General features: G+C 37.8%; 1 protein-coding gene across 6 annotated transcripts in view; it reads left to right on the forward strand.

The window, feature by feature from the left end:
• PDLIM5 (PDZ and LIM domain 5) overlaps positions 1–27,507 on the forward strand; it is a 223,736-nt gene extending 196,229 nt beyond the window's left edge. For all 6 annotated transcript variants that reach the window (XM_043438392.1, XM_043438394.1, XM_043438400.1 and 3 more), the window contains 5 exons: positions 3,654–3,828; positions 15,315–15,495; positions 19,471–19,591; positions 22,058–22,173; positions 24,064–27,507. In XM_043438392.1, coding sequence (XP_043294327.1) covers positions 3,654–3,828; positions 15,315–15,495; positions 19,471–19,591; positions 22,058–22,173; positions 24,064–24,153 — 683 coding nt within the window. In that variant the 3' untranslated portion in view covers positions 24,154–27,507. The remainder of the gene's footprint in view (positions 1–3,653; positions 3,829–15,314; positions 15,496–19,470; positions 19,592–22,057; positions 22,174–24,063) is intronic.
• Positions 27,508–27,937: the final 430 nt, after the last annotated feature.

Consider the following 27,937-nt stretch of genomic DNA (forward strand, 5'->3'; position numbering starts at 1 on the left):
AAATTACTACACTCTTTTATTGCTAAAAATGCCTCAGTGACTCAGTACTTTAGGGCTTATGCATAGATAATGTGATAAAATAAAGGCATATGGTAGATGAAAGGGTTTGACTCCCTTTGAGGTCTGATTTTGAGATTTTTCAATTGGTAACTTTCCCACTGTTTGAAATCCTGAACCTAATCCACATTTTAAAACTATCTCAATCCTGTTCTTTAAAAAGGCAAAATGAAAGTGATTTGGAACCTTTCTTTTTTTGTTTACTTGATTAAATATTAATTTTTTGCCTTCTGTTTTTAAGGCAGTTTTCTGGTAATGTTAGAAAGAAGTTAATAGAAAGTTCTCATTTCACCGAGTTTATCATTGACATAGGAAGGAAAAGATATTATAGGATATTGATAAATAGCAAATATATTACATAGATGGGGGTGTTAAATATGTTATGAGGGACAAGAGAACATTCTGGCTCGGATGGTCAGGGGATACCGGGGAAGAAAACAGAATTGCTATGAGCCTTGCAGAATGGGAAAACCATGAATAGCTGTGGAGAAAGGGGTCATTGGCCAGGGGTCATAGAAGCAGGGCCCAGCACGGCACATTCAGGGAAGGGACAATGAGTAGACAATTGCATAGTGTTTAAGAGCACAGATTGTGGAACCAGACTGCCTGCTTTAGGGTTGCCCTTTATTTGCTATTTGATGTTAGGCTTGTTACTTAACCTCTCTTTGCCTCAGCTAGAGTAAAAACATGGTACTGATCATGCCTCCATCATAGGGCTATTGTAAGGATTTGAGAATAGTGCCTTCAGGTAAGGATGGCACAAGTTAAATGTTAAATAAAGATAATTGAGTTTGTTGATAAAGGTGGGTATTTGGCTGAGCAGAGAAGACAAGATTGTAAAGAAGACTGGCATGAACTCGTGGAGGGACTAGACTGTCAGTGGTGCATGTAGCTTGCAGGGAGGAATTATGAAAGCTTTGTAAGCAAGAAAATATGAGCAGAGTAGTGTATTTGGAAAAATAATCTAGCAGATTAGGTTGAAAAAGAGATGGCAGCAGACAGACTGGTTAGGAGACTTACAATTGTCCAGACTTGAGGGATTCAAGTGTTAGTCACTCAGTCGTGTCCGACTCTTTGTGACCCCATGGACTGTAGCCCACCAGGCTCCTCAGTCCCTGGGATTCTCCAGGTAGGAATACTGGAGTGGGTTGCCATGCACTTCTCCAGGGGATCTTCCCAACCCAGGAACTGAATCCAGGTCTCCCGCATTGTAGGTGGATTCTTTACCGTCTGGGCCACCAGGGAAGCCCAGGACTCAAATGCCAAAGCATGGGTTTGGATTAATGAACAGACCTTGAACACATTTCCAGTGGACCAGCTGTTAGGGTCTGGGAACTGACAGGGACAGAGGAGCCAGAGGACCATTCCTGAGTAAGTGGGAGAATTCAGACACCTCAGATTTCTGAGGATGAGCTGGTAATGTGTCCTAGCAGATGAAACCCATGTTGCCTATCTTGAAGCCAACGACGAGAACACGATTTGGCATTGAAAATGCTTATCTGCATTTCTCTGAGAGCAGTCGGGCCTGCATATAGAACCTGAAGGAGAGTTGTGTTGTATACGTTAGTGAGAGAACAGGAAGAAAGGATATTCTTTCTACAGTATGGATTACAGTATGGATATCGCAGTAATTTTCTTTCCCATTTCTGTAAGAGAAAGTGTAAGTTAGGAAACAAGGAAGAACATACACAGTATGGGTGTTAGAGTAATTTTCTTTCCCATTCTGTAAGAGAAAGTGTGAGCCTAAAACATGTTCCTAGTTCAGTTGAATCTCTTGAAACATGGACACTAGTTGAGCTCCCAGCCTATAAAATGCCGTTTCACAGCTCAGGTACCAGGCAGAGCGCTGGAGGGGATGTGCTAGGTGTTTATAAATGCTGACTTTCTGGATCTGAAATTGCAAGTAGGCTTTATTTTCGTGAGGAAGAATTAGTTTTTCAATTATCCTAATTAAGTTTATCCAGTTCTAACCACACCTTTAATATGAATCCTGTCGATGTACACACATGCATATATAACTGTACACACATACATACACACATCCTGTTAATTTGTATTATTTATATGCTTTTCTTAAAAATTGTTTCTTTTAAACAATTAGAATTTATAAGCGTTTTCTCTTCCACTACATTTTAATTGCCTGTGGGTGAAGAATAGGCCTTCTGTTGGGTTTAATCCTTTACAGTTGTTGCAGTTGTTCATTCATGTATTGATTCCAGTTTACTCACTCATTCGTTCATTCTAGACACTGTGTTAGTTGCTGGGGCGAGGAATAAAACCTAGTTCCTGCCCTCAGGGAGCATCTTCTGTAAAGTCATTCACAGAAAATTATGGGAACATGGAAAAGAGACATTAATCTGGATTATGTGGAGGGGCAGTGGGGAGAGGTGGTTGGGGGAGGACTTTAGAGCAGTTGACTCCTGGGCGGCATTGTACCAAGTAGTGGTTACTAGGTGAATAGGGGAAAGTAGAGAAATGAGACTGAGGACAGGCTGTGAATGGACAGGTGCCTCACAGGGACAGTGAGGCAGTCTGGTATTCACTGTAGTAAAGAGAAAGGCAGAGGATGGTGACAAGTGAGGCTGTGGGGAAGATGGAGACCACTGCAGGGACCTATATGTGGCGCTTAGAAGCTTAGACTGCACTCACTGCTGTAAGAAGAGGAAGAGCCTTGGAATGATTTATGCAGAGTTCTCATCAAGTAAGATTTCAGTCCGCAGGGGCAGCGGAGAATAAGACATTGGGTATTAGTTCAGGTGGGAGGCCTTGAGGACATAAACCAGGACAGTATTGCAGGAATAGGCATCAGGGGGCAAAATCAGGAACCAGGAATGAAGAATCAGCAGAACCCATTATAGCCACAGGTGAGGGAGAGGAAAGCCCTAGGATGATTCTTTTGTATCTCCCTTATATGACCGGTGACCAATTTCACAGTATTCTTAGGCAATACAGGACAGGAGAGAATATAGGGGGTTCATTTTTGTTTCTGTCCTCAACACATTGGCATCTGTAATGTACCTCTGATACATTTTGAGTTAAATATAATTAATGGTTATCAGAGACTCTGGATGACTAGAAATATTTTACCATCTGTATTCGATATTAACCATATCTCCTCTGGAAAACATTCTCTCCCGTCATCTGTCATAACTCTTTCACTGGATTACAGTCTTTGAATTTTTCTATTTAACTCTGTAGTCTCAGTCCAGCATTTGATCCATAATCTCTCCATAAAGTGTGAGTGACTGAGTGAAGAATTGAGTGGATAGATTATTTTTTAAAGTAAAGTGTTTTTTTGAGCCGGGGGGCTTCCCAGGCGGCGCTAGTGGTAAAGAATCCTCCTGCCAATGCAGGAGACTGAAGAGATGTGGATTTGATCCCTGGGTTGGGACGATCCCCTGGAGGAGGAAATGGCAACTCACTCCAGTATTCTTGCTTGAAAAGTTCCATGGTCAGGGGCGCCTGGCAGGCTGCAGTCTATGGGGTCACTGTGTCCGATAGGACTGAGCACACATGTATGCAATGTTATCATTTGATTATTAGGAAAAGCTTATATTTGGTTTATTCTCATTCTGATTCCCTTGTTTAACTCCTAGCACCTTCCGCTGGAAGAGTCGTAAGCAGTGGACCATCCACAGGAGTCGTGGCACCAGCCAACTCAGCCAGAGGGCAGCCTCAGCCCAGTGATGAGGACACTTTGGTGCAAAGGGCCGAGCATATTCCCGCAGGGAAACGAACTCCAATGTGCGCCCACTGCAACCAGGTTATCAGGTTGGTCATTTGATTTTAAATTTTTCTTGAGAAGGCTTAGTACCAATGTTGATTTTTTTTAATACTTTGGAAGATTAGAAATTTTATCAATGAGAATATTTCTTTCTATGTAATAGTTATTATGGAAGTAGATATGCATGAATATATTAATAGATATTTGTTAGAACCTGTTTTAATGAAAAGTAATTCTGGGCTCTGTGAAAATAAAACTAAAAATACCAATTGAGTCAGTTATTAGTTCCTATGCAAACTAAGAAAAATAATGATTAATGTGGCATTTCAGAGAATAATGAAATATTAAGACTCAAAGGGACCCCAAAGAACTTCATTATTTCACAAACTAGAAAAGTGAGGACTCTCATTTAGATGAAAAGTAACTAATGATGTAAAATAAAGAACTTTGAGCCCTGGAGAAAAGATTGCATTTTCAAACTAAGCCTTGAAAGATATAATTACCTTCGGATCTATTCATAAATGCTTTGCTTTTTGGATTAGGTCATAACATGCTTCTTTAAAATATTTTTTATCCCAATGTATTTTATTGTTTCTTAAATTCCTAAAAGCAGGAAAGGCTAAGCTCTTAAGTGAGTGTACTACACTAGCACTTATTAAACCTCAGCATTTCTGAACAAGTGACTTTTCAAATGTTACGAGGTTTAGGTGTGAATGTTAATACAGGGATCCCACCAGAGGACCTTGCTGCTTGTGTGAGTTGCTTGCTGGCCCTAACAGATGATTACTTGACATGACTGCTCAAGCTCCCTCCTCATATTTAATTTACCCTGTTTTGTAATAGTTGAAACAACAGTGTCTCTAAAGTTGAATAAGGTTAAGACTTACTTGCATGTTCCCCTCTTGTCTTACATAATTATTGCTTAGGGTAATGTTTCTAGTTACTACTTAAAATGGAGCTCTGGGAGTCTCAATATCTTATTTAAGAACCAAATATAAATACCCTTCCCCTTAACCCACTATTAAATAATAAATGTGTCAAGAACACAACACAGAGTATGTGGGTTTTTTTTTTAAAGTAGCTTTTGCCTCTTAAAGGTAGTCCGCATTCATTGTGACATTTCCAAACTATAGGAAAACAGAAAGCAAAAATAAAAATTCATATATAATTATACCTCCCAAGATACCCACAATTAGTTCACAGTTTAAAACACACTTACACACAAACACACAAGGACAGATATTGTTTTCTAGAAATGGAATCATAACATGCTATTTGATAAGCTGTTATTTTCCACTTAGTTTGTATTTTCCACAGTAAGTACCTGTTGTATGAGAATTAACCTGCAGCCGTGGCAGGAGTAATAATGGTTGTGGTGAGACGGAGGAAATCTGTAGTGGCTTTTGAAGTCTAGCATAATATCTGACATACGAAAGGCATTTGGTGAATGTTTAACCTGAACAGATCATACATGACTCTAGACCCACTCATCCTTTGGTCATAGTATCTTTGTGGTTAGAGTCACTTTTTTTTTTTTAAAGTACTACTATCAATGGGTCTTACAGAAATATTTAAACTAATATAGAATCTAGTGTGCTACTGCTTTTTCTCAATAAATAAAACAATGTTTCAAATTACTGACTCTATGTAGGGTTATGTTTTTAGAGTTAATGTTAATAAAAATAAGCTTTGACTTATAACATTGTTCCTATAAGCTATGATGCTTTGGTTTCCTAGACTGGTATCAGAGGATAATATGATTTAGACAAACACACCTTTTATGGAGATGGGTTACGGAGACAGGAGTCAGCGCTGCTAGTGTGCTGTTGTCAGCGAGCAATCACGGGATGGGTTAACAGAATGTGAGACCACGTCAGTTTCTGACTCTTGTGGGCTGATCATCAAATTCTGTGATATCCTATGATCACCACTGCCAGCACGTCTGAAAAAATCAGTATAGGGAAAATATGAAGATCAAAATAAAAACTACCTTCCCCCCCACAACTGCCTTGGTTTCAGTTTTTAATGCTACACCAGAATGTGGTTTTCATGCACTGTCTTCTGCCAAGTAAAATAAATACTATGTTAAAAACATGAATGGCCACCACTTATTGCCCCCTCATCTGTTAAATTTTATATTGCTCTGGATTATCCCAGCGCTTGTTATCAGTTAAGCATTAGAGCTTCATTTACTAGAGAAGTTAATAGGAACAGGGATTAGCTTATGTCAAGATCCTATTACAGTAATTAACATAGCATATTTGCTTGGTGTTCAAATGCTGAAGCTGCTTGAATAGAGTGTGGTCAGTTCAGAGACCTAGGCAAAGCAGGTTTTCCAGTTCATGACTGCAGTGTCAGTATCACTTACCAAAGCTAGGAGGCATCAGATCAAGTGACATTCTCTTGGACACCTGTTTTAGAAACAGGCTGCAGTTGCAGGTTTGACACTTTCAGTATAGAATATTGTAACCTGGCAGTTTAAGATTATTTGTAATTTAAATTTGTTTTATTTGTTTTCCACAGTGTCATTTATATTATGTTTTTATAATTTATATTTTTTAATATTTATTTTCTAAATGTTCAAATTTTCAAAAACATTTTTAATTAAAGGCAATCTAATATTGTTTTCTTAGAAAAATTTTTGGACAGTTTCAGAAACTTGTATCTCTGATGTTAGTACTGAACTGATTATCTCTTATTGAACATATTTTTAGCTTAAAACTCCATAGATCATTTTCATCTAATGTTAAAATTTTTGGTTTATTTGAATCTGGGAAAGATTATGAATGTTTTTCCTAAATTGTATTATTTCATGGCAAATAGATGGAGAAGCAGTAGAAACATTGGCTGACTTTATTTTTTTGGGCTTCAAAATCACTGCAGATGGTGATTGCAGCCATGAAATTAAAAGATGCCTACTCCTTGGAAAGAAAGTTATGACCAACCTAGACAGCATACTAAAAAGCAGAGACATTATTTTGTCAACAGAGGTCTGTCTAGTCAAGGCTATGGTTTTTCCAGTGGTCATGTATGGATGTGAGAGTTGGACTATAAATAAAGTTGAACACTGAAGAATTGATGCTTTTGAACTGTGGTGTTGGAGAAGACTCTTCAGAGTTCCTTGGACTGCAAGGAGATCCAACCAGTTCATCTTAAAGGAGATCAGTCCTGGGTGTTCATTGGAAGGACTGATGTTGAAGCTGAAACTCCAGTACATTGGCCACCTGATGTGACGAACTGACTCATTTGAAAAGACCCTGTTGCTGGGAAAGATTGAGGGCAGGAGGAGAAGGGGATGACAGAGGATGAGAAGGTTGGATGGCATCACCGACTCAATGGACATGGGTTTGGGTGGACTCCAGGAGTTGGTGATGGACAGGGAGGCCTGGCGTGCTGCGGTTCATGGAGTCGCAAAGAGTCAGACACAACTGAGTGACTGAACTGAATTGAACTGAGGCAAAACTCTGATTAGCTAGTTGCCTTTTACAGATGGATAGAATGTTACATTTTGGGAAATTCTACAGAAGTTCTGGTTAAGTTTGCTCTAGAACATTTCCAATCCATTTGTGATAGAAGTACCATTTTTTGATTCATGCTGGTGAACAGATTGACTATTTGGAGTGCTGATATAATAGGGGAACAGAAAATCAGGATACTAGTACAGCCAAAGCCATGTTTAATTTCTCTGGTAGAATAGGCTTATGAAAATACTAGTTTATTTTTGGACTGTTATATCTAGTGACATTAAAAATCCACTTGTATTATATGGAGTTAAATGAACCATTCACATTTAGCTGCTCAGCATTTTGATAAAAGAAATAAGGGGTTCATGGTGCTTGAATTTCTCCCTTGATATGGAATACTTTAAAAAAAAAAAAGGAGCCATGATGCTATTGTCCCATCTTTGCCTGCAGTCCAGCACCAGAAAATCACATTGAGACAACTCATTGTTTATTCCAGTGACAGAGAAAATTTTAACAGTATTGATTTGTTTCTTACTTACTTGTTTTTAAACTTTTCTCATAAGAAGGGCCATCTCAGTTACCCTGGAGAGAAGCCAGCAGAGTTTTTGCCTGTCTTAGCATCCATTTCTATCTCTGAGAACTCCATTATTAATAGGTTTTATTTATTGTCCCTTCTGGTTAAGATTTTACTTGAAAATAAAAGACTTCTTGAATTAATATGTTAGTCCCTCAATTTACGGAAACAGCAAAGACATAGATCTTATGAGCAAGGCGTAGACCAAGATTTCAGACCTATTATGGGGGAAAATGGGAAGAACAAGATGTTCAGCATTTATATGATGTAGTGTTATGGTGCTGTTATTATCCTGTCTTTGGATAATAATTGTTTTATGTAGTCTTGTGTGCATGCTTAATTGTTCAGTTGTATGCGACCCTTTGGACTGTAGCCTGCCAGGCTCCTCTGTCCGTGGAATTTCCCAGGCAAGAATACTGGAGCAGGTTGCCATTTCCTACTCCAGGGAATCTTCTCAACCCAGGGATTAAACCCACATCTCCTGCATTGGTAGATGGATTCTTTACTACTGAGCCATCCAGGAAGCCCTTAATATATTCTTAGCATATGCCAAATACTGTGTTATAATTTTACCTGAATCATTATTAAATTCTCATAACCTTGTAAGGCAGTTATTATGATTGCCTCAGTTTTACATATGAGAAAACCAAGGCACAGAAAACTTACATATTTGCTGAAGTTACATAGATAGTAGATGGTAAAACCTGCATGTGAACCCAGATCTGTGTAACTTTATATTCATGCTTTTAACTTGCACTACTTAGGAAAATGTTATAGTATTATATTATGATAATTAAAAACTATAGAACTCTAAATGAAGTTCTTTTACTTTATGTAGAGAAATACATACCAAGATATATTAATGTGTTTCCATTTCAGTTCAGTCGCTCAGTCGTGTCTCACTCTCTGTGACCCCATAAACTGCAGCACTCCCGGCCTCCCTGTCCATCATGAACTCCCGGAGTTTACCCAAACTCATGTCCATTGAGTCGCTTATGCCATCCAGCCATCTCATCCTCTGTCGTCCCCTTCTCCTCCCGCCCTCAGTCTTTGCTAGCATCAGGGTCTTTTCAAAAGAGTCAGCTCCTCGCATCAGGTGGCCAAAGTACTGGAGTTTCAGCTTCAACATGAGTCCTTCCAATGAACACCCAGGACTGATCTCCTTTAGGATGGACTGGTTGGATCTCCTTGCAGTCCAAGAGACTCTCAAGAGTCTTCTCCAACACCACAGTTCAAAACCATCACTTCTTCGGCACTCAGCTTTCTTTATAGTCCAACTTCCACATCCATTCGTGACTACTGGAAAAACCATAGCCTTGACTAGACGGACCTTTGTTGACAAAGTAATTATTAATATGCTATCTAGGTTGGTCATAACTTTCCTTCCAAGGAGTAAACGTCTTTTAATTTCATGGCTGCAATCACCATCTGCAGTGATTTTGGAGCCCAAAAAAATATTCAGCCACTGTTTCCACTGTTTCCCCATCTATTTGCCATGAAGTGGTGGGACTGGATGCCATGATCTTAGTTTTCTGAATGTTGAGCTTTAAGCCAACTTTTTCACTCTCCTCTTTCACTTTCATCAAGAGGCTCTTTAGTTCTTCTTTGCTTTCTGCCATAAGGGTGGTGTCCTCTGCATATCTGAGGTTATTGATATTTCTCCCGGCAGTCTTGATTCCAGCTTGTGCTTCATCCAGCCCAGCGTTTCTCATGATGTACTCTGCATATAAGTTAAATAAGCAGGTTGACAATATATAGCCTTGACGTACTCCTTTTCATATTTGGAACCAGTCTGTTGTTCCATGTCCAGTTCTAACTGCTGCTTCCTGACCTGCATACAGGTTTCTCAAGAGGCAGGTCAGGTGGTCTGATATTCGCATCTCTTTCAGAATTTTCCACAGTTTATTGTGATCCACACAGTCAAAGGCTTTGGCATAGTCAATAAAGCAGAAATAGATGTTTTTCTGGAACTCTCTTGCTTTTTCGATGATCCAGTGGATGTTGGCAATTTGATCTCTGGTTCCTCTGCCTTTTTTAAAACCAGCTTGAACATCTGGAAGTTCACGGTTCACGTATTGTAATATATATAAATATTGTGGCTACATATACATGTAACCATATATACTACTGTATAAATCAGGGGAAAAGAAACGACTTAAGCAGACCTGCCATATCTTGAGAATGTGGAAGTGTACTCTTCTTCATAGTGTTAGAGTGGGTAAGTGAGAAAGAAGTGAGTAAATAACAGACTGAACAGTTATGAGTTCTTACTTCCCCTCCAAGTGACTTTGTACCATGTACATACATTCTTAGGCTCATAGAAATGACCCAGAGAGTGAAGGGTTTACTTTGCCAGTTTCTCATCTAATGTGGATATATAGTCATTCTATAAGCAGCGCTCATTGAGTATTTTATGTGCCACTTCCTATAGATACCGGTGATACAGAAATCAAAGACATACTCCCTTGCTTTAAGGAGGTTGCTCTTCTAAACTGATTTGAGTCCGGTCCCTTCCCAAATTCATATGTTGAACCCCTAAAACCCAGTATTTCAGACTGTATTTGAAGATAGGGTCTTTAAGAGGTAAAATGGGGTCATTAGAATGGATCCTAATCCAGTATCACCGATGTTCTTAATAAGAAGAGGTTAGGACACAGACACACATAGAAGGAAGACCAGGTGAAGATGGCCATCTAGAAGCCGAAGAGAGAAGCCTTAGAAGAAATTAACCCTGCCAACATCTTGTTTAGATTTCTAACTTCCCAAATTGAGAAAATAATTCCTGTTGTTTAAGCCACTCCATCTGTGGTGCTTTTTTAAGGCAGTTCTAGCAAATGAATACAGTTTACTAGACAAGCAAAGCAACAGCTGTATCATCGTGGTAAGTCTTACAGAGATACATCCAGAACCTGTTGGTGCAAAGAGGAGAGATGGGGATTATCTAGCTTCAACAGCCAGTTACTTTTATTGGAAAGAAATTGCCAGCAATAAAGTTCAGTAGTCTACTTATAAAGCAGTACTTTTATACAACAAATATACGTTGAAAGCTTACAAAGTGTTAGCTAATACTAAGGTGGGCTTCCCTAGTGGCTATGTAATAATCATCTACCAGTGCAGGAGATGTGGGTTCAATCCCTGGGTCAGGAAGATCCCCTAGAGAAGGAAATGGCAACCCACTGCAGTATTCTTGCCTGGAGAATCCCATGGACAGAGGAGCCTGGTAGGCTACAGTTCATAGGGTCGCAAAGAGTTGGACACAACTGAGAGTTGTTAAGAGAGTAAATCCTAAGAGTTCTCCTCACAAGAAAGAATTTTGTTTTCTATTTCTTTAATTTTATATCTATATGAGATGGTACCTGTTGTGGTAAACAAAAAAAGAAGCATTTATTTTTCAACCTGGATCCCTACTAGCTTGTACCTGTTGAAATTTACAGTTCCTTTCACCTTTCTGACTAAGCTGTTCTTTTTCTCTGAATTCTTACTACCTTTGCTTCCTTTTTTTGGCTTAAATATCACACCAAGAAGACGAACATACCACAGCACTTCTCTCTCAGCCAATCAGTGCTCCAGCTCAGCCCCCTGCCTTCCCATGTCAGTCAGCAGGCATTCAGTGAGGCTCACGGTTGCAGAGGACTCTGAGAGGGAACCGAATCCTTCATTCCACTGTGCAGTTATCTAAGCCTTTCATTCCAGTTCCCAGACGGAAACCCAATCCTACCTAGGACAAGAAGAACGTATTCAGTGGTAATCCTGTGTTAATGAGTTTGTTAAATTAGTCTCTGCTGACACAGAGAAGAGTGGACTTTGTTATATGTAAGAAATGTTATTGTTTATACATAACTTCAAGGGCACTGACAGGGAAGATGCTGTTTCGGCTTAGCCGAGGAGAATCTGTAGGAGCCTGTCCGTATTAGAATGGAGGTGTGGCAGGAGCAGGGTCACTGTCAGCTCACTTTTTAAAGGTGCAGAGGGAGTTTCTCTGGTGTCGTTAATATCATTCACTATTCAGATTTGATAAAGAAACTTAAGTAAATACCTTAAGATGACCCTTCTGATGGACTGTTTATTTATAGTGGACTCTATCCCAGAAGGCTTTCAAAAAGACTCTTTAAGAATAGCTGAAATGTAAGAAAACCTTCTAAAACATACAAAAGAAAGCAAAAGAAGATTGGAAATCATGGATGAGGCTATTAAAAAATGAAGAGTGGAAAGAAGTTTGTCATTGAGCCTGGACAGTAATGACGTACATACATCCTTGCCTGTGGTTAGACTTTGGCTATGAGCCTTCTGTGCTGAGTCACTTCAGTCCTGTCTGACTCTTTGTGACCCTCTGGACTGTAGACCACCAGGCTGCTCTATCCATGGGATTCTCCAGGCATGAATACTGGAAGGAGTTGCTCTGCCCTCCTCCAGGGGATCTTCTCGACCCAGGGATCGAACCCGTGTCTCTTAACGTCTCCTGCATTGGCAGGTGGGTTCTTTATCGTTAGTGTGGCAGTTGACAAAAAAAAAAAAGGAAAATTTTGCAAATTAATGTTTAGTGAGATAAAAAATAAATCTCTTGCTCAGAAGAAGCAAAACTGTTCTTGTTACAGAAACTTGAAAGGAATTTCTCCAAGGAGTCCATGTAAAAATGGCCCTGTATGATCTTACAGCCAGCACTTTCCACAGCTGCTTCCAGGAGGAGTGCGAGCGGGCTTTGTGGGTCTGTCTCCTCTCCCAAGTGTCAGCGCGGACTGAAGGTGTCACACACAGCACCCGTCGTTACAGAGCATCCTATGCAGTGGGCCAGGCCCAGTCTGCTCAGATTCACAGAATGGAGTTGTGTGCTGGTCTGAGTTGATCTCAATACATATCTTAGAAAGTCTAGAAAATAGGTTGTATGTTCCTCAATCAGCTGTTCTCAAATGTCTTTTTTTAACCCCCTCAGGTGAAGTTTGTTAAATATTTGGTAGCACTGATAGGCATGTTTCAAGAGGAAAGCTTTCTTCCAAGTGCATACTAATACTTACGCTTCAACAGAATGTGGAAATCGAGGTTGAACTGACTTGTTTTGCGAACTGAGGAATCAAATAAAGATACAATAAGGATACTGGCCTCAAGGGGCCATCCACCCTTCTGGATGAGCTGAAGATGTGCCCTGATAGATACTACCTAGTAAATAGGTTTGAATCTGCTTTAATGTCCAGACAGATGGTAGCATAAAACCTTGAAGTTCCGCCATCCTCTGCTTCTGTGTTATGGTCATAGTCAATTTAGCATGGCAGATTTTTCAGACAAACATAATAAGATATCCACCTGGTGAAAAGTGCAGCGCACTCCTAAAACTTTGTCAGCCTTTGAGCTTGTGACTCCTTGGCTTATCTTTGAAGGTAAACTACTTGCCAGATATATATTGAGAAAATGAATGAAGTGTTAAGTAGGACTGTTTATAAACCAGTTGAAAATAGAGGGACAACCTGCCAAAAGTGCCATATTCTGTTACATAATAAGTGATCTATAGCTCTTTTATGTTCTGGTGAGAATTAATTAACAAAAGGCATTCCTTACTAGTGGTAACAAAAGTGGTACCCTAAAGTTTAAAAATAATAACAATAGTAAACTACTTTTCTCAAATGTTGAAAGCTGCTTATGCAAAATGGCATCATAATAACAATAAGAACCAAGGCTCAGACGGTAAAGTGTCTGCCTGCAATTAAGGAGACCCGGGTTCAGTCCCTGGGTTGGGAAGATCCCCTGGAGAAGGAAATGGCAACCCACTCCAGGACTCTTGCCTGGAAAATTCCATGGACTGAGGAGCCTGGTAAGCTGCAGCCCATGGGGTCGCAAAGAATCAGACACAACTGAGCGACTTCACTTCACTAACAAAAAGTAGGGTAAAAAATGGGGCTTCCCTGGTGGCTTGGATGGTAAAGAATCCACCTGCAATGCAGGAGACCCACGTTCGATCTCTGAGTCAGGAAGATCCCTTGGAGAAGGGAATGACAATCCACTCCCAATATTCTTGCCTGAAGAATCCCATGACAGTGGCCTGGTGGGCTATAATCCATGAGGTCACAAAGAGTTGGACACAATTGAGCGACTGAGCACACACACAGGGTAAAAATTACTTTCTTACACCCCACAGAACACATTTTAATCATTCATTGAAAGCCTTTCAACTTGCTTGATTCTTAGAGAATTAGGTGCTGGTTCTGAGAAAACAATGTATTTGCAAAGAATTTCCCAGTAGTAGGTAGTTACTCAGTACAAAGGTTATTGTCAAAGGCTAAAAAATGTTTTAACTTTGTGATGCTCATTGCTGTGACTTTTCCCATTAATTGTCTGCCTAAAGGTTGAATATCCAATGTTTACTAAGAATGAGTTACCCTGTGGTCACTCAGTCATGATAATTGATGGTAATGTAATCAGAGGCAGAACATCGGTTGACTAAAGCAGTGTAATAGAAATCAGGAAGTTCAGCCTCTGGCCTTCATTCAGTCAATGATTTTATGATATATGTCATATCTTTGACCATTCTATATCTCAGCTTCTCCATCTGTTAAACTGAGTTCATAATAACTGTCCTGGTCTGTCTCACAGGAATGTTGCATGGACAAATTAGATAAGTGTAAAAGTGCCTTGGAGGTAAAGCCACTCTATGAATAAAAATTAGTGTGATGTAGCTACTGAAAAGTGTGTTGCAGAACCTAGAATAGTTAATCTCCACAGGCTTCATGACTAGATAAAGCTTCATAATGGATTCCTGTCCGGCAAACGAAACCCATCTTATCAGTTCATGGCTGTATAGTATTTAATGGAAAAGAAATCTCTTTACAAACATTTTCTTACCTTGATACAAATGTGCATTAGAAATCAGTCATGCTTGAATTAAATAAAACCTTTCTAAGTAGCTTTAAGTCACCTCTAATATCCAGTTTATAATTTCTGTAGTCATTTTGGAGGGTGAGGATTTGATATGTTTACTAAAGTTGTAAAATAAGTATATGAAACAATGTATGGGGGAGAGAAATTGACTAGAATGGTTTTTTTTTTCCAGTAATAATTGTTACTGTTTTTAAGACTCTGACATTACCAAATTGAGATTTTAAAAATTTTGTTTATTTTATAGAAATCTCAAGCTCTCATTTCTGCCTAACCGATATATGTTTTCCTGGTTACTTCTTTTTCTGTCACAGTTAATATTCTTATTATCAGTTGTTATCATGACACACTCAGTCATTGCAGCTCAAAAAACCTAATTACCAGATCCCTTGAAGACAGAAAACCAGGGCCTTTCTTGAAGGAATCCCGTAAGTGCTTATTCCTCTCGCCTGTTCTTTTCACTTCAGTGCACAGAGAGTTCTGTGTAAATTGCCAGCACCCATGTGTTAAGTCCTTGAGAAGGAGAATTGAGCAAGTATTTAATTGTTTGGACATTGCAAATAAGAGTTCCTATTCAGGCTAACTAGGAACTTTTATTCCAGAGCTAACTTGATCTCTTTTCTTTTGGCAGGGGACCATTCCTAGTGGCATTGGGGAAATCTTGGCACCCAGAAGAGTTTAACTGTGCTCACTGCAGAAATACGATGGCCTACATTGGATTTGTAGAGGAGCAGGGAGCCCTGTATTGTGAGCTCTGCTATGAGAAATTCTTTGCTCCAGAATGTGGTCGATGCCAAAGGAAGATCCTTGGAGTGAGTATTGGAAACCTTTTCACTCTGAGTGAGTTTTAAAGCAGAACAATTTTTTGGTATGAAACCCTTCCATCATTTTTACTTTTTATTTTCTTCTTGCTTGATCCCCTCTCTGCTTTCATCACTATTTATTTTTGTAAAGCAAAACTAAATAGACCTCTGTGGAAGTATATTGGACTCATGGGGTTAAGTTGTCTTTGGTTTTGTCTTACTGAGTACTGGCTTGTCTGGTGAAAGTCTAGCCACTGTGGGGAAAAAATAATTTACTGTGGGTGTGCTGCCTCAACAGGACCCTGTTTGCTCAGGAATGAAGAGGTCGCACAGGACCACACACATCTGAGTTCTCAGAACTGACACCTTCACTGTTTTAAATTAAATTCCATCACTTTTATAAGAGCAGCATTTCCCCATTTGTCAGGGTTCAAGCACAGGACACAGATCTCATGAAATATATAAAACATGAGGCTTATAAGTGATACATTTTTCTTGAATTCATATAATGTTTAAAAATATAACCTCAGGTTTATGAGGGTATACATGTGATAGAAAAATAATCAAACCACACCTTTTTTTTTTTTTTACAAAAAGGTAGTAATTTAGGATTAAGATACATAATAAATAGTGATGAATGAATGAATTTTCTATTCTGGAATACCCAATTTGCAGTTGTGAAGTAAGGGTAAGGCATTTCCTATGGGTGACCAGGAGTTGAAATTTTACCTTAGAATTAGCCAAGGTGACTGGACTAGTATGAAACACCTACATACAACTCATACAAAATTTGAAAATTACATTGCTGAGTTCTAATATCCCCAATATAACAGTGTAATAATGAAGCTCTAATTCATTCCCATTGAGAGAAAAGAGTATGAAACAGTGATAGATTTTATTTTCTTGGGTTTGAAAATCACTGTGGACAGTGACTGGGGCATGAAATTGAAAGATGCCTGCTCCTTGGAAATAAAAGCTATGACATAGGCAGCATATTAAAAAGCAGAAAAAACACTTTGCTGACAAAGGTCCCTATAGCCAAAGCTATGGCAATTATGTACAGTCATGAGAGTTGGACCACAAAGAACTCTGAGCGCCAAAGAATTGATGCTTTTGAATTGTGGTGCTGGAGAAGACTCTTGAGAGTCCCTTGGCCAGCAAGGAGATCAAATCAGTTAATCCTAAAGGAAATCAACCCTGAATATTCATTGGAAGGACTGATGCTGAAGCTGAAGCTCCAGTTCTTTGGCCACCTAATGTGAAGAATCGACTTATTGGAAAAGACCCTGATGCTGGGAAAGGTTGAGGGCAGGAGGAGAAGGGGACAGCAGAGGATGAGATGGTTGGATGGCATCACTGACTCAACAGACATGAGTTTGAGCAAACTCCAGGAGATAGTGAAGGACAGGGAAGCCTGGTGTGCTGTAGTTTATGGGGTTGCAAAGAGTCAGACACAACTTAGCAAAGGGACAACAACAACAAATTTTAGAATACATCTTTAAATGAGTCTAAAATTTTCAAGACACTTTAAAATTATAAATATACTATGTGAAATATTTCTATGTATTTAATTTGTACAATATGTAGAGAGGAAAACAGGAGGATAATTCAGGCTATACCTTTTCAAATGACAAAAAGTAGACTACATTAATACTGTTTTAGTATATAAATGTGTTCTATGGATTGTAGAATGATTAATAAAACAAAATCAAGTAAGAGTTTTAGCACCAAATGAGGTTCTAAAAAATGAAATCTTCAACTCGTTGCTTTACACATGCACCAGAACTTTACTAAAGGGACAAGTTTTCTGAATTGTGTTTTAGTTGTTTGATAATCTTACGTTAAAGTGGCTTAAAACTCAACATTCAAAAAACTAAGATCATGGCATCCAATCCCATCACTTCATGGAAAATAAATGGGGAAACAATGGAAACAGTGACAGACTTTATTTTCTTGGGCTCCAAAATCACTGCAGATGGTAGCTGCAGCCATGAAATTAAAAAAGACGCTTGCTCCTTGGAAGAAAAGCTATGACAAACCTAGACAGCATACTAAAATGTCTACTGCTGCACTATATAAAATATACATCTTTCACAACTACACATCAATAAACTTATTTAAAGAATGATTAGTGTTATTTAAACATATAAATGTGGTGAATAAAAGTAAGTCTTTCATAAGCATTTACTACACTAACTGCTTTCCGTCAAAGGGTGTCAGGAAACACTAACTTGTAATGGTTTCACAATGTTATCTTGAAAATGTCATGAAGAAAGGGCAAAACATTTAAAAACTAAAACAAACCTATACATTGTCCCTATACAAACCTATACATGTCTACAGCAGTAGACATTGCTTTGCCAATAAAGGTCAGTCTAGTCAAAGCTATGGTTTTTCCAGTGGTCATGTATGAATGTGAGAGATGGACTATAAAGAAAACTGAGCATTGAAGAATTGATGCTTTTGAACTGTAGTGTTGAGATCCTTGGACTGCAGGGAGATCCAACCAGTCCATCCTAAAGGAAATCAGTCCTGAATATTCATTGGAAGGACTGATGCTGAAGCTGAAACTCTAATACTTTGGCCACCTGATGCAAAGAACTGACTCCTTAGAGAAGACTCTGATGCTCGGAAAGATTGAAGGCAGGGGGAGAAGGGGGCGTCAGAGGATGAGATGGTTGGATGGCATCACCGACTCGATAGACATGAGTTTGAGCAAGCTCTGGGAGTTGGTGATGGACAGGAAAGCCTGGAGTGCTGCAGTCCATGGGGTCGCAAAGAGTCAGACACAACTGAGCGACTGAACTGAACTGAGCCTGTTAAAGATGGGATGGTAACCTATCTCAAGGACAGAAAGCTGAGTAGATACTAGAAGCCTTGGTTATTATTTGGTTGAATGTTTATCTTGCTGTACATGCTCATAGTGATCTCTTTGGGTCTAGATAACTGCTGTTTTTTCCCATTGTTCCTCGGTAGTGAACTGGGGCATTTTCTATGGCTAATGACAGCTGTATCATTTTATTTTGACAGTTTTTTATTAGAAAATATTTCACTCCACAACAATTAAAAAATACAAAAATGTAAAGAATAAAATTAAAATGACCTATATATTTACCAGTCCCAGATAGATCCTCTTAACCTGTAGGATGTGTTTTCTTCCAGTTTGCTCCTGATAAGTAATTCATTTACAGAACTGTAACCATACTATACTTATAGCATCTCGTTTTTGTGATAATTATTATGGAAAGAGTAAGTGCCTGTATTACTAACTGCTCTTCAAAAATGATTTCTAATAGCTCCATCTCTTTCTCTGAATTCAAAGAAATGATTCTTTACAAAGCAAAATTCTCAAATTTTCTTTTACTAATTAAAATCTGGTCCAAGTCTTTGATACTGGTATATATAACCATAGGGCTGTTTGTTGACTAGAATCCATGCCCTGTGGTTCAAATTTTAGACCCTCATTTGAATATGTGCTTAGTATAGTCATAGCTGATTTTCAAAATCCTAAACATGTGTTAAACATGATTGGATTACACTGATTAAGTTGTTGCTTCCAACATGGGACAATGTATAGGTTTGTTTTAATTTTTCAATGTTTTGCCCTTTCTTCATGACATTTTCAAGATAACATTGTGAAACCATTACAAGTTAGTGTTTCCTGACACCCTTTGAGGGAAAGCAGTTAGTGTAGCAAATGCTCATGAAAGACTTTTATTCACCACATTTATATTTTAAATAACACTAATCATTCTTTAAATAAGTTTATTGATGTGTAGTTGTGAAAGATGTATATTTTATATAGTGCAGCAGTTTAGATGATCTGTGAGTCTGTCCTTAAATATCTAGAGTTCCTTAGAGGAAAAGCTTAGGCAAAGACAAAGCATGTATGTCTACTTTTGGGTCAATTTAAAAGGACTGTATTGGTACAGCCGGTAAAGTATGTGTCATCTTTCTTTACATCCAATTACCTTTCTATAACAGGAAGTCATCAATGCTTTAAAACAAACTTGGCATGTCTCCTGTTTTGTGTGTGTGGCCTGTGGAAAGCCTATTCGTAATAATGTTTTTCACTTGGAGGATGGTGAGCCCTACTGTGAGACTGGTAAGATCTTTAAGCCAGTAGTTTCTTAAGTTGTAAATGAAGATAAAATCCCTATATTGCTATCAATTTGAAAGGAAATGCTAAGCAAAATAATATAGTTTTACTAAAGGTTTTAGGAGCACTTAATGTTACTGTAACTATGTAGCAAAAATGTATAAAATTTTTATATGACTGTCAAAATCAGATACTACCAATTTCATTAAGAAAAGTGCATGTATAGGCAGTTACTTAGAAAACTATTTTTCTTGAACCTCCTATAACTTATAGATATAAATCATATGAAATTATATAGCTTAAAGCCTTATTTTACACTCCACTAGTGAATTTTGAGTGATGATAAACATGAGAAATGTTCATCTTTTAAATAGAATATTGATACGCTCTTGAAGGCAACTGCCTTGACAACAAATTAGAATCCTTTGTTATTTTTACTGAATCGGAAGGTAATCATGATTTGCTCCCTTGGTGAGATTATTTTTAAGAAAACAAGCTCTCAGTATTAATGCCAATCTACTACATTTGTGCTATTACCTAAACTCTAAACACTTCCTTTTCCTTTCCAAAGGCTGTAAGTAAGCTTTCATAGCACTTATTTATTAATGTTATTCTTACTTAGATATTACTACAACACATACATCTTTCAAAAAATAAAATATTTCCCCTTTATTATTAGTACCACCACATTCCCCCATGGGGTTTTATTGTTGTTCTACCTTGCAGTTCAAAGGGTGATTCTGGACGAAGGGAATATTCCGCAATACTCAAGTTAAAGAAACAGTGAGCCTTCTAATTTGAGGCTGTTGACCATGACTTGACCCTTCTTTGCCCAATCTAATTAATAAATTCTAACAGTTCTATCCCCAGTGGATATTGAATTGATACATTTCTCTAACCTCAACTGTCCCCACTAAATCCAGGTCACTCTTACCCTTTGCCTGGGCATTATAATTGCCAGCTAAAATGGTTTCCCTTCTTTCCCTCAAGCCTCAGATAGCTATAGTAATATTTTTTTAAATGTGAATCAGATTGTGCTTGATACCTTATGGCTTTCAGTAGAGGAAAAACTGTATTCCTGCCTGAGGCCAGCTTTGCCAACCCCATTTCCTACACCTGATTGTTTGGATTCTAGAGAATGTCAATAGATTCTTAGCCACACCTGGCCCCTTTGTTGTTTCTGAACCTGCTAAGATCCATCCTGCCTCAAGGCTTTTGTATTTGTCTCTTTGGACTGGAATTTCCTTTCCCAGGTTTTCTGAAATGGTTCCTCCCCCTCTTTTATTTTCAAGTCTCAGCACAGGTATTATCTCCTCTTGGAGGCCTTTCCTAACCCCTTCTGTAATATAGTGTTAAACACCTCCCCCAGTTATTCTCGATTGCATCACTCTTGTCTTTCCTTTATGACCCTTATCACAATCTGAAGTTGTTTGCTATCATGTATTTTTAAAACATAGTAAATGACGACATCCTAATCCCAGGGAGAATATAAGCCCCATATGGAGAACAACCACATCTATCTTCCCCACCATTGTGCCTCTAAGCAGCGCCTAGACCAGCACCCAGCACACAGGAGGACTCTGTGGGTGTGTGCTGAGCAGATGGCACTAAGGAGTATTGAGGATTGTTGAGAAAGGTGACTCAAGTTGCAAATGGCAGCCTACTTTCTCCTCTAGGCCAGTTGGGATTAGAAATGTCAAAGAGTGAACCATGAGTGAAAACACATAGGAAGAGTAGCTGCATAAAAGAAAATTGCCAATAAATTCTAATTTAGTCATGATAAACATCTTGTCAAAACTACTTTCGTCAGAAGGAAGACATTAATACTTTATAACTCTGTGTCAAGTAAGAGGTATTCCCTGGGTAAGGATTTTTAGCATGAAGTCATAAAATGGGAAGGAAAATACAGCAGAAGAAAAAGTGGCTAATATTGTTGTGATACAATCCAGCTAGAAATTCAGTCACAGCATTTATTCACGAAGGTTTCCTGTGACTTTTTTTCTTCCTTACCAAGTAGATGTGCTGTGGAACTTGCTAATAGCGGGGTTGCGGGAAAGAAGGTTTTTTTACACATTTTTCATGATTTATGTTCATTAGTCTTATTGTTGATAGGTATTGGACGTTCTCTTATATTTTATTGAAATAATCATGCCTATTGATCACTTATCAGAGAACAGTGATCTTCATATACATTTGGGCATTTAATAAGTTGGACAGAACTGAGAAGTAACATATGGAAAAACATAATAAAGAATGTTAAGTTGTATATATAACGTTTTCCAAGGGTAAACTGAAATAAACTACACATAATGCTCAAGTCAGATGTTCTGCCATCTGAAAATTTTTCTGTTACTGGTAACTGTATCTTTATCGTCTCATTTAATTCTCATTTTGTTGCTGTTTTCTGAAAGCTCTTATTCTACACCTTTGTCATGTTTCAATTACGTCTGCCCCACCCCTGCTCCAATACAGATTATTATGCCCTCTTTGGTACTATATGCCGTGGATGTGAATTTCCAATAGAAGCTGGCGACATGTTCCTGGAAGCTCTGGGCTATACCTGGCATGACACTTGTTTTGTATGCTCAGTAAGTAAACTCCTGATTCCCATTCAGAGGAGCACCGTTCCCCTCCTGATTCCCATTCAGAGGAGGCCAGTTCTAGCCTGAGCACTAAATGGAAATAACGGTTTTTATATCTATCAGTCCCTGAAACCTAGAAATGTTTTACAGTGGTTTTGAAAGTCAAGTTCATTAAAATTTTTGGTACTTTTTGAAATTGTTTGGCACAGAATAAGATGCTTACGCCTTTAGAGAAATATTCTTAATACATCTGTTTGTAAGGAGAATCTATGAATTTCTTAAAAACAGATTCTTTTACGTTTTTTAAACTGTGTTTTATTGGAGTGTCTTTAGTAATTTATGAAAACAGGTAGTTCTTAAAATAGAAGTAAACTTTTATAAATATCTGTTATTGACTCAGTACTGGAAGTAAACTATATGTTGATCCATTTCCTTCCTTAGCAATAGTCTATGAATATTCTTTTCTTTTTGAGACTAAAATAAACTTGTAGTAATATATTTACCTCTTTCATTTCATATTTTAGTATATTTGGTTTTATTTTTATTGATGAATATTGATTCAGAGTTAACTTTAACCTAAGATATATATTTTTTAAATTTAGAAGTAAATATTTAATACTCTATTCAGATGGTTGATTTTTTTAAATTATATTTAATATTTTTAATAGTTTTTAATAACATTATATGAAGGGGGAAAGGACTAGTTAATTGAAATCACATACTTTCCCTAAATGTTACTATTGAACCCTGTCTTGTTTACTTCATCCATCTCTTAGACTTCATAAAATCTGTAAAAAGCAGTAATTTTAGCAGATTTGCCTCCTCCTGTTCTCTGGTAGATCTGCTCAGGAGCATTGTTGTTGTTGTTTTTAGTTGCTCAGTCATGTCTGACTCTGCAGCCCCATGGACCTTTGGGGCTGCCAGGCTCCTTTGTCCATGGGATTTTCTAGGCAAAAATACTGGAGTAGGTTGCCATTTCTTTCTCTAGGGGATATTTCAGATTCAGGGATCAAACCCGCATCTCCTGCATTAGCAGGCGGATTCTTTACCACCGAGCCACCTGGGAAGCCCTCTCAGGAGCATGAAAATTAGCAAAGACAGTGGGAAAGATAAGAAGACATAAATGTGAATAGCTCACTGACAGTATAACATCCAGCAGCCAGATGTGGACTATGGTTTTCTTAATAAGAAACAAACAAACAGACAAAGAAGTGAATTAAAAAGAACTCTCAGGTATTCTCTGGTGGCTCAGACAGTAAAGAATCCGCCTGCAATGCAGGAGACCTGGGTTCGATCCCTGGGTTGGGAAAATGCCCTGGAGAAGGAAATGGAAACCCACTCCAGTGTTCTTGCCTGGAGAATCCCTGTGGAAGAGGAGACTGGCGGGCTACAGTCCATGGGGTTGCAGAGAATCAGACATGACTGAAGTGACGAAGCACAGCACACTGGGATTTTCGGTGCCTGTGTATTTAGGGGCCTAGGGCTGTGTGGCAAAGCACCTGTGTTGGATTTTTTTGGTTTGTTTTTCTTAATGCCTTGGGTCTCTACAACAGAAGGCACGTTTAAAACATTGATTAGAATTTGAGAATAGAAATTACGTTTAATGTGACCGCTTTATGCATTAATTTTTTCTTTGTGGCCAAATATTCACTCCCAATTAAGAAAAATAATGATCAATAAGTTTAAATAAACTAAAATGCATTCCAGAGAAAAGTCATTCTTCATTGCTTTTGAAAGATGACATGGAATGTTATAGTAATCGCTAAATGTTAGGAGGTCTGACACAACCAACTGAAGTGTTTTGTCATACTATCCATTGGGTGAAAAATCATTTTCCCTTTTTTAGGCATACTTGATAAGATAATGACATTCTCTCAAATAATGCTTCTTTTTCAGGTATGTTGTGAAAGTTTGGAAGGTCAGACCTTTTTCTCTAAGAAGGACAAGCCGCTTTGCAAGAAACATGCTCATTCTGTGAATTTTTAAAAGTCAGCTGTCCAGGGGAAGAGAAGAAATTTGAAGAGAAAGAGGAGAATTTAAATTACCAATTAATTTTTAGATTTAATATTTATATGAAGTTTTGAAAAATAATAGTGGCCCTCAGGGGATAAATTCCAAGCTTTGAAAACCAAGTCTATGAGGAAATATTTGGCTTCATAAAGTAAAGAAACAGTTTGGTGTTTATTATTACTTTTTTCCCTGTATTTTTGCCCATAAAGTAACTTTTATAAAAATCAATTTCCTGGTTGATTATTAAATTCATCTTAGAATAAATTAGTGAAGAATCAAATTTTAGAATAAAAACCTTCAACTTCTATGCTGAAATAACTAAAGTTTCTTTCCTTGTTAGGTAGTTTTGAGTTAATCTATAAAAAGACAATGAAAATGCCTTACACTTAAATGAAACATTGTGTTTTTCTTTAACAAAAATAGCATTTATCTTTAAAACAGTAAATAGGAGTTTAAACAAAGAATTTTATCAGTAGTAGGTGTCAGGTTTTTTTAAACTGTATACATTTTTTTTTGTTTTTACAGTTGATCATTCCAATAGGAAAGGCCAATGAGATTTTGATCAAAACATGTCTTGCCAGTAGATGTTATATTTTTGTGTGATTTCCCTCCACCCCTAAAAAGCCACCATGTAGCTTATAAATTTCAATTTTTTGCCTTTTATTAGAATATGACCATTTTCTATTAATTGTGTATGTTTTATCATCTTTGTCAGTCAAACTATTTTTTTCCCCTTGCCTTATGCTGAGGTAAAGAGCTTGTTGAATAACTTTGGACTCTGAAAGTTGTCTCTCTCTAAAGAGAATAAATAGAAAAGAATGTGGTTGGGAGTGATGGTAAATCACAAGATTGGATCAGAAATTTTTTAGAATTCCCCCTTTTTAGACAGTGAGTCAGTTTGATCAGTTCCAGAGTTATACTATAGACTGATGAAGGTTTGAAAGTTCTCTTTGCAGAATAATTTTTTGTTGTTGTTCAGTTCTACATTAGAAAAGTAAAATGTTGGTTTGAGGATATTATAAAAATTTAGATTTTTTTTTCTTTTGGTAGTTTTTTCTCAATAATAAATGAACCACTTCTAAAAGTAATCATGAAGTTTGGAAAGCTTTTGTTCACAGAGGTTCGATAGTATAGAGAGGAACATGATTAATTACTCAGACCAGCCTGTTCTTTGTTTTCTTCATTTTAGGGAAAAAAATTATGTAGATACCACATGAAGACAGAGAAACAGTTGTGGTAAGATCGTGAATCCTGTTGATATTTGCCCAGTGAGAAAAGAGATTATGGCATTTGGTAGTTTTTTTTTTTCCTTTGTTTCCAGAATGGACAAAGCCCATGATCACACAAGTTATCACTTGGATTTGGTTGGGGAAGGGTGCTTTTACAGTTGAGACTGAGCCCCACCCCCTGCCCATCCCATCCATCACTTGAGACTTCACTTCCATTGTGTGCATGTTTGTTAGAGGGCAGGGTGTTAGGCTACAATATTTGTTTAACCGCCCTAAGAACTGTTCAAGGTATCTGTCCTGAAAGCTGCTAATTCATGGTCTAGCAGACTACATTATATGCAGATAGTAATTAACTGGGAATAAAAGAATGAGAAGTGTGACGCAAAGTAGCAAACTGAATGTTTCACCAATGGCAACCCAGAACTGTCCCCTTGCCCTGCATCTTGTAGGGAGGCAGGGAGTTTTTTCTGTTGTGTTTTAAAAGCTGGAACTGAATCGTGCCATATTTCCCATTGCTGCTGAAACCACCCATAGAAGACACGCTGCATTTTCACTTATCTTAATGTCAGTTCTTTGCCTTACATGACATAAAATAAGTTGGTGGTTTTGTTTTAGTGTGGTAGAGATTTTTTTGTTGTTTTTTAGTTTTGCTTTTACAGATGGTAAAGAGTCTGCCTGCAGTGCAGGAGACTTGCATCTCTAGACTCGCATCCTTAGATCCGGAAGATCCCCTGGAGAAGGAAATGGCAACCCACTCCTGCATTCTTCCCTAGAAAACCCCATGGACAAAGGGGCCTGGCAGGCTACAGCCCATGGGGTCACTAGGAGTCGGACACGACTGAGAGACTTCACTTTACAGATTATATGCCAAGAGAGTATTTGATAAGTCAGTGGTATTGGAATGGCATTTGGGTATTTCATTCAAAGAATTTTATTTGATCTGGATTTCTTATAAAGTTATATTAAGGATTTTGTTTTTATTACACTTTTCTTTCTGCATATTATTCATGGAGCATAATGTTGCATTTCTCTAAATTTTATCCCTAAAAGGATAATGTCATTTCCTAACATCATTTGTCTTTGGCTTTGTCCTTTGCTTCTATGGCAAAGCCTTCTTCTGTCTATTCTTAAAACAGTTAATCCTGTGAAATAAATACTGACTATAACCCAGAAGAATCTCTGTATTTTATAGTGGGGAATGCCATATTTAATACACCAGCATTAATCTTTTAATAACTGGCAGAGCACTTTATTCTTCTGGTGAGCTCCCAGAATATTTATTTTTCTGATTATAAATATTCCATGTCAGTAGCATTTTTGAATTGTTACCTCCTTATTGTAGAGCATTACTTTTAGTCTCTCTTGATGTATATTTTGGAATGTTGTGCTTAGAATAATACAGATTAAAATCACAGTATGTGATTCTAAAACATCCTCTGCTTGGTTTCCCAGTTTCTAAATGTATGGCATGTCTTCAAGGGCAAAATGTTGGTCACTGAAGTAGCATCTAAAAATAATGCCCTCTACATGTGCATGTAGCATTTGTGTTTCCTATTGATTCAAGTTACAGTTAGCAACTAAAATTAAAACCTGATCATTGGTCACTGTGCAAACAAGTAGAAATTAGAGTGTAAATCTTCAAAACAGCATTATGTTTAAAAATGATTATAACAAAAACAGTATTCATGTTAACATTTTCAAGGACTACTACTATAGAAAATACTCTTTCCTGTTCAAGTGTGAATCTAGAGTTATGTTAACATTTTGGTGATATTTGGGGTTTAGTTATTGCTATTGCAATAGAGGCTTTTCAGACATAAGGGAAGGGAGAACACACTGAATCATTTTACACAATTTGATGTGTCTTCCGTTTGTCCTCCTTCAATCCCCAAATGTTTTAAGGTTTTGGGTTTGGATTCTCAATATATCATTTACCATATGTATTAGTCTCTATCTTCTGTTTCTCTGCATTTTTTAGTTTGTATATGTCCGTGCTATTTTGCTTCTGGATACATTTTCTAATTAAAAACCACATGAGAAATATAATCAGTATATAAACCTTAATGTGCACATAATAAATAAATGGCTGCAGTGATACAAACAAGTTCTCTTGGTTTTTCTTTTTGGGGGACAAGAGGTTTCTATTGAGTCATCAAGGGAAAAAATAATGTTCACAGGATAGGCTGATTCTCAGGAGAATTCCTCCTTTATGGTATTTGCCTATCAGAATATCCCAGAAACATATTTGAAAATATTGTCACATTTATTTTAATCCATATTTATGCTTTGCATGTAGTATGTATACAATAAATGGTATGAATAGATAAGTAAGGTCTATTGTCTTTCTTTTTAAAAAAAATACTTATTGTTGGGACTTCCTTGGTGGTCCAATGGTTAAGAATTCGCCTTGCAATGCAGGAGACATGGGTTCACTCCCTGGTTGGGGAACTAAAATCCCACAAGCTGCTGAGCAACGAGGCCTGCAAACAACACCTTCTGAGCCTGCACCCTTTGGAGCCCCTGTGCCACAC

Source organism: Cervus canadensis, chromosome 19 (assembly GCF_019320065.1).
Source record: "Cervus canadensis isolate Bull #8, Minnesota chromosome 19, ASM1932006v1, whole genome shotgun sequence".
NCBI lineage: Eukaryota > Metazoa > Chordata > Mammalia > Artiodactyla > Cervidae > Cervus > Cervus canadensis.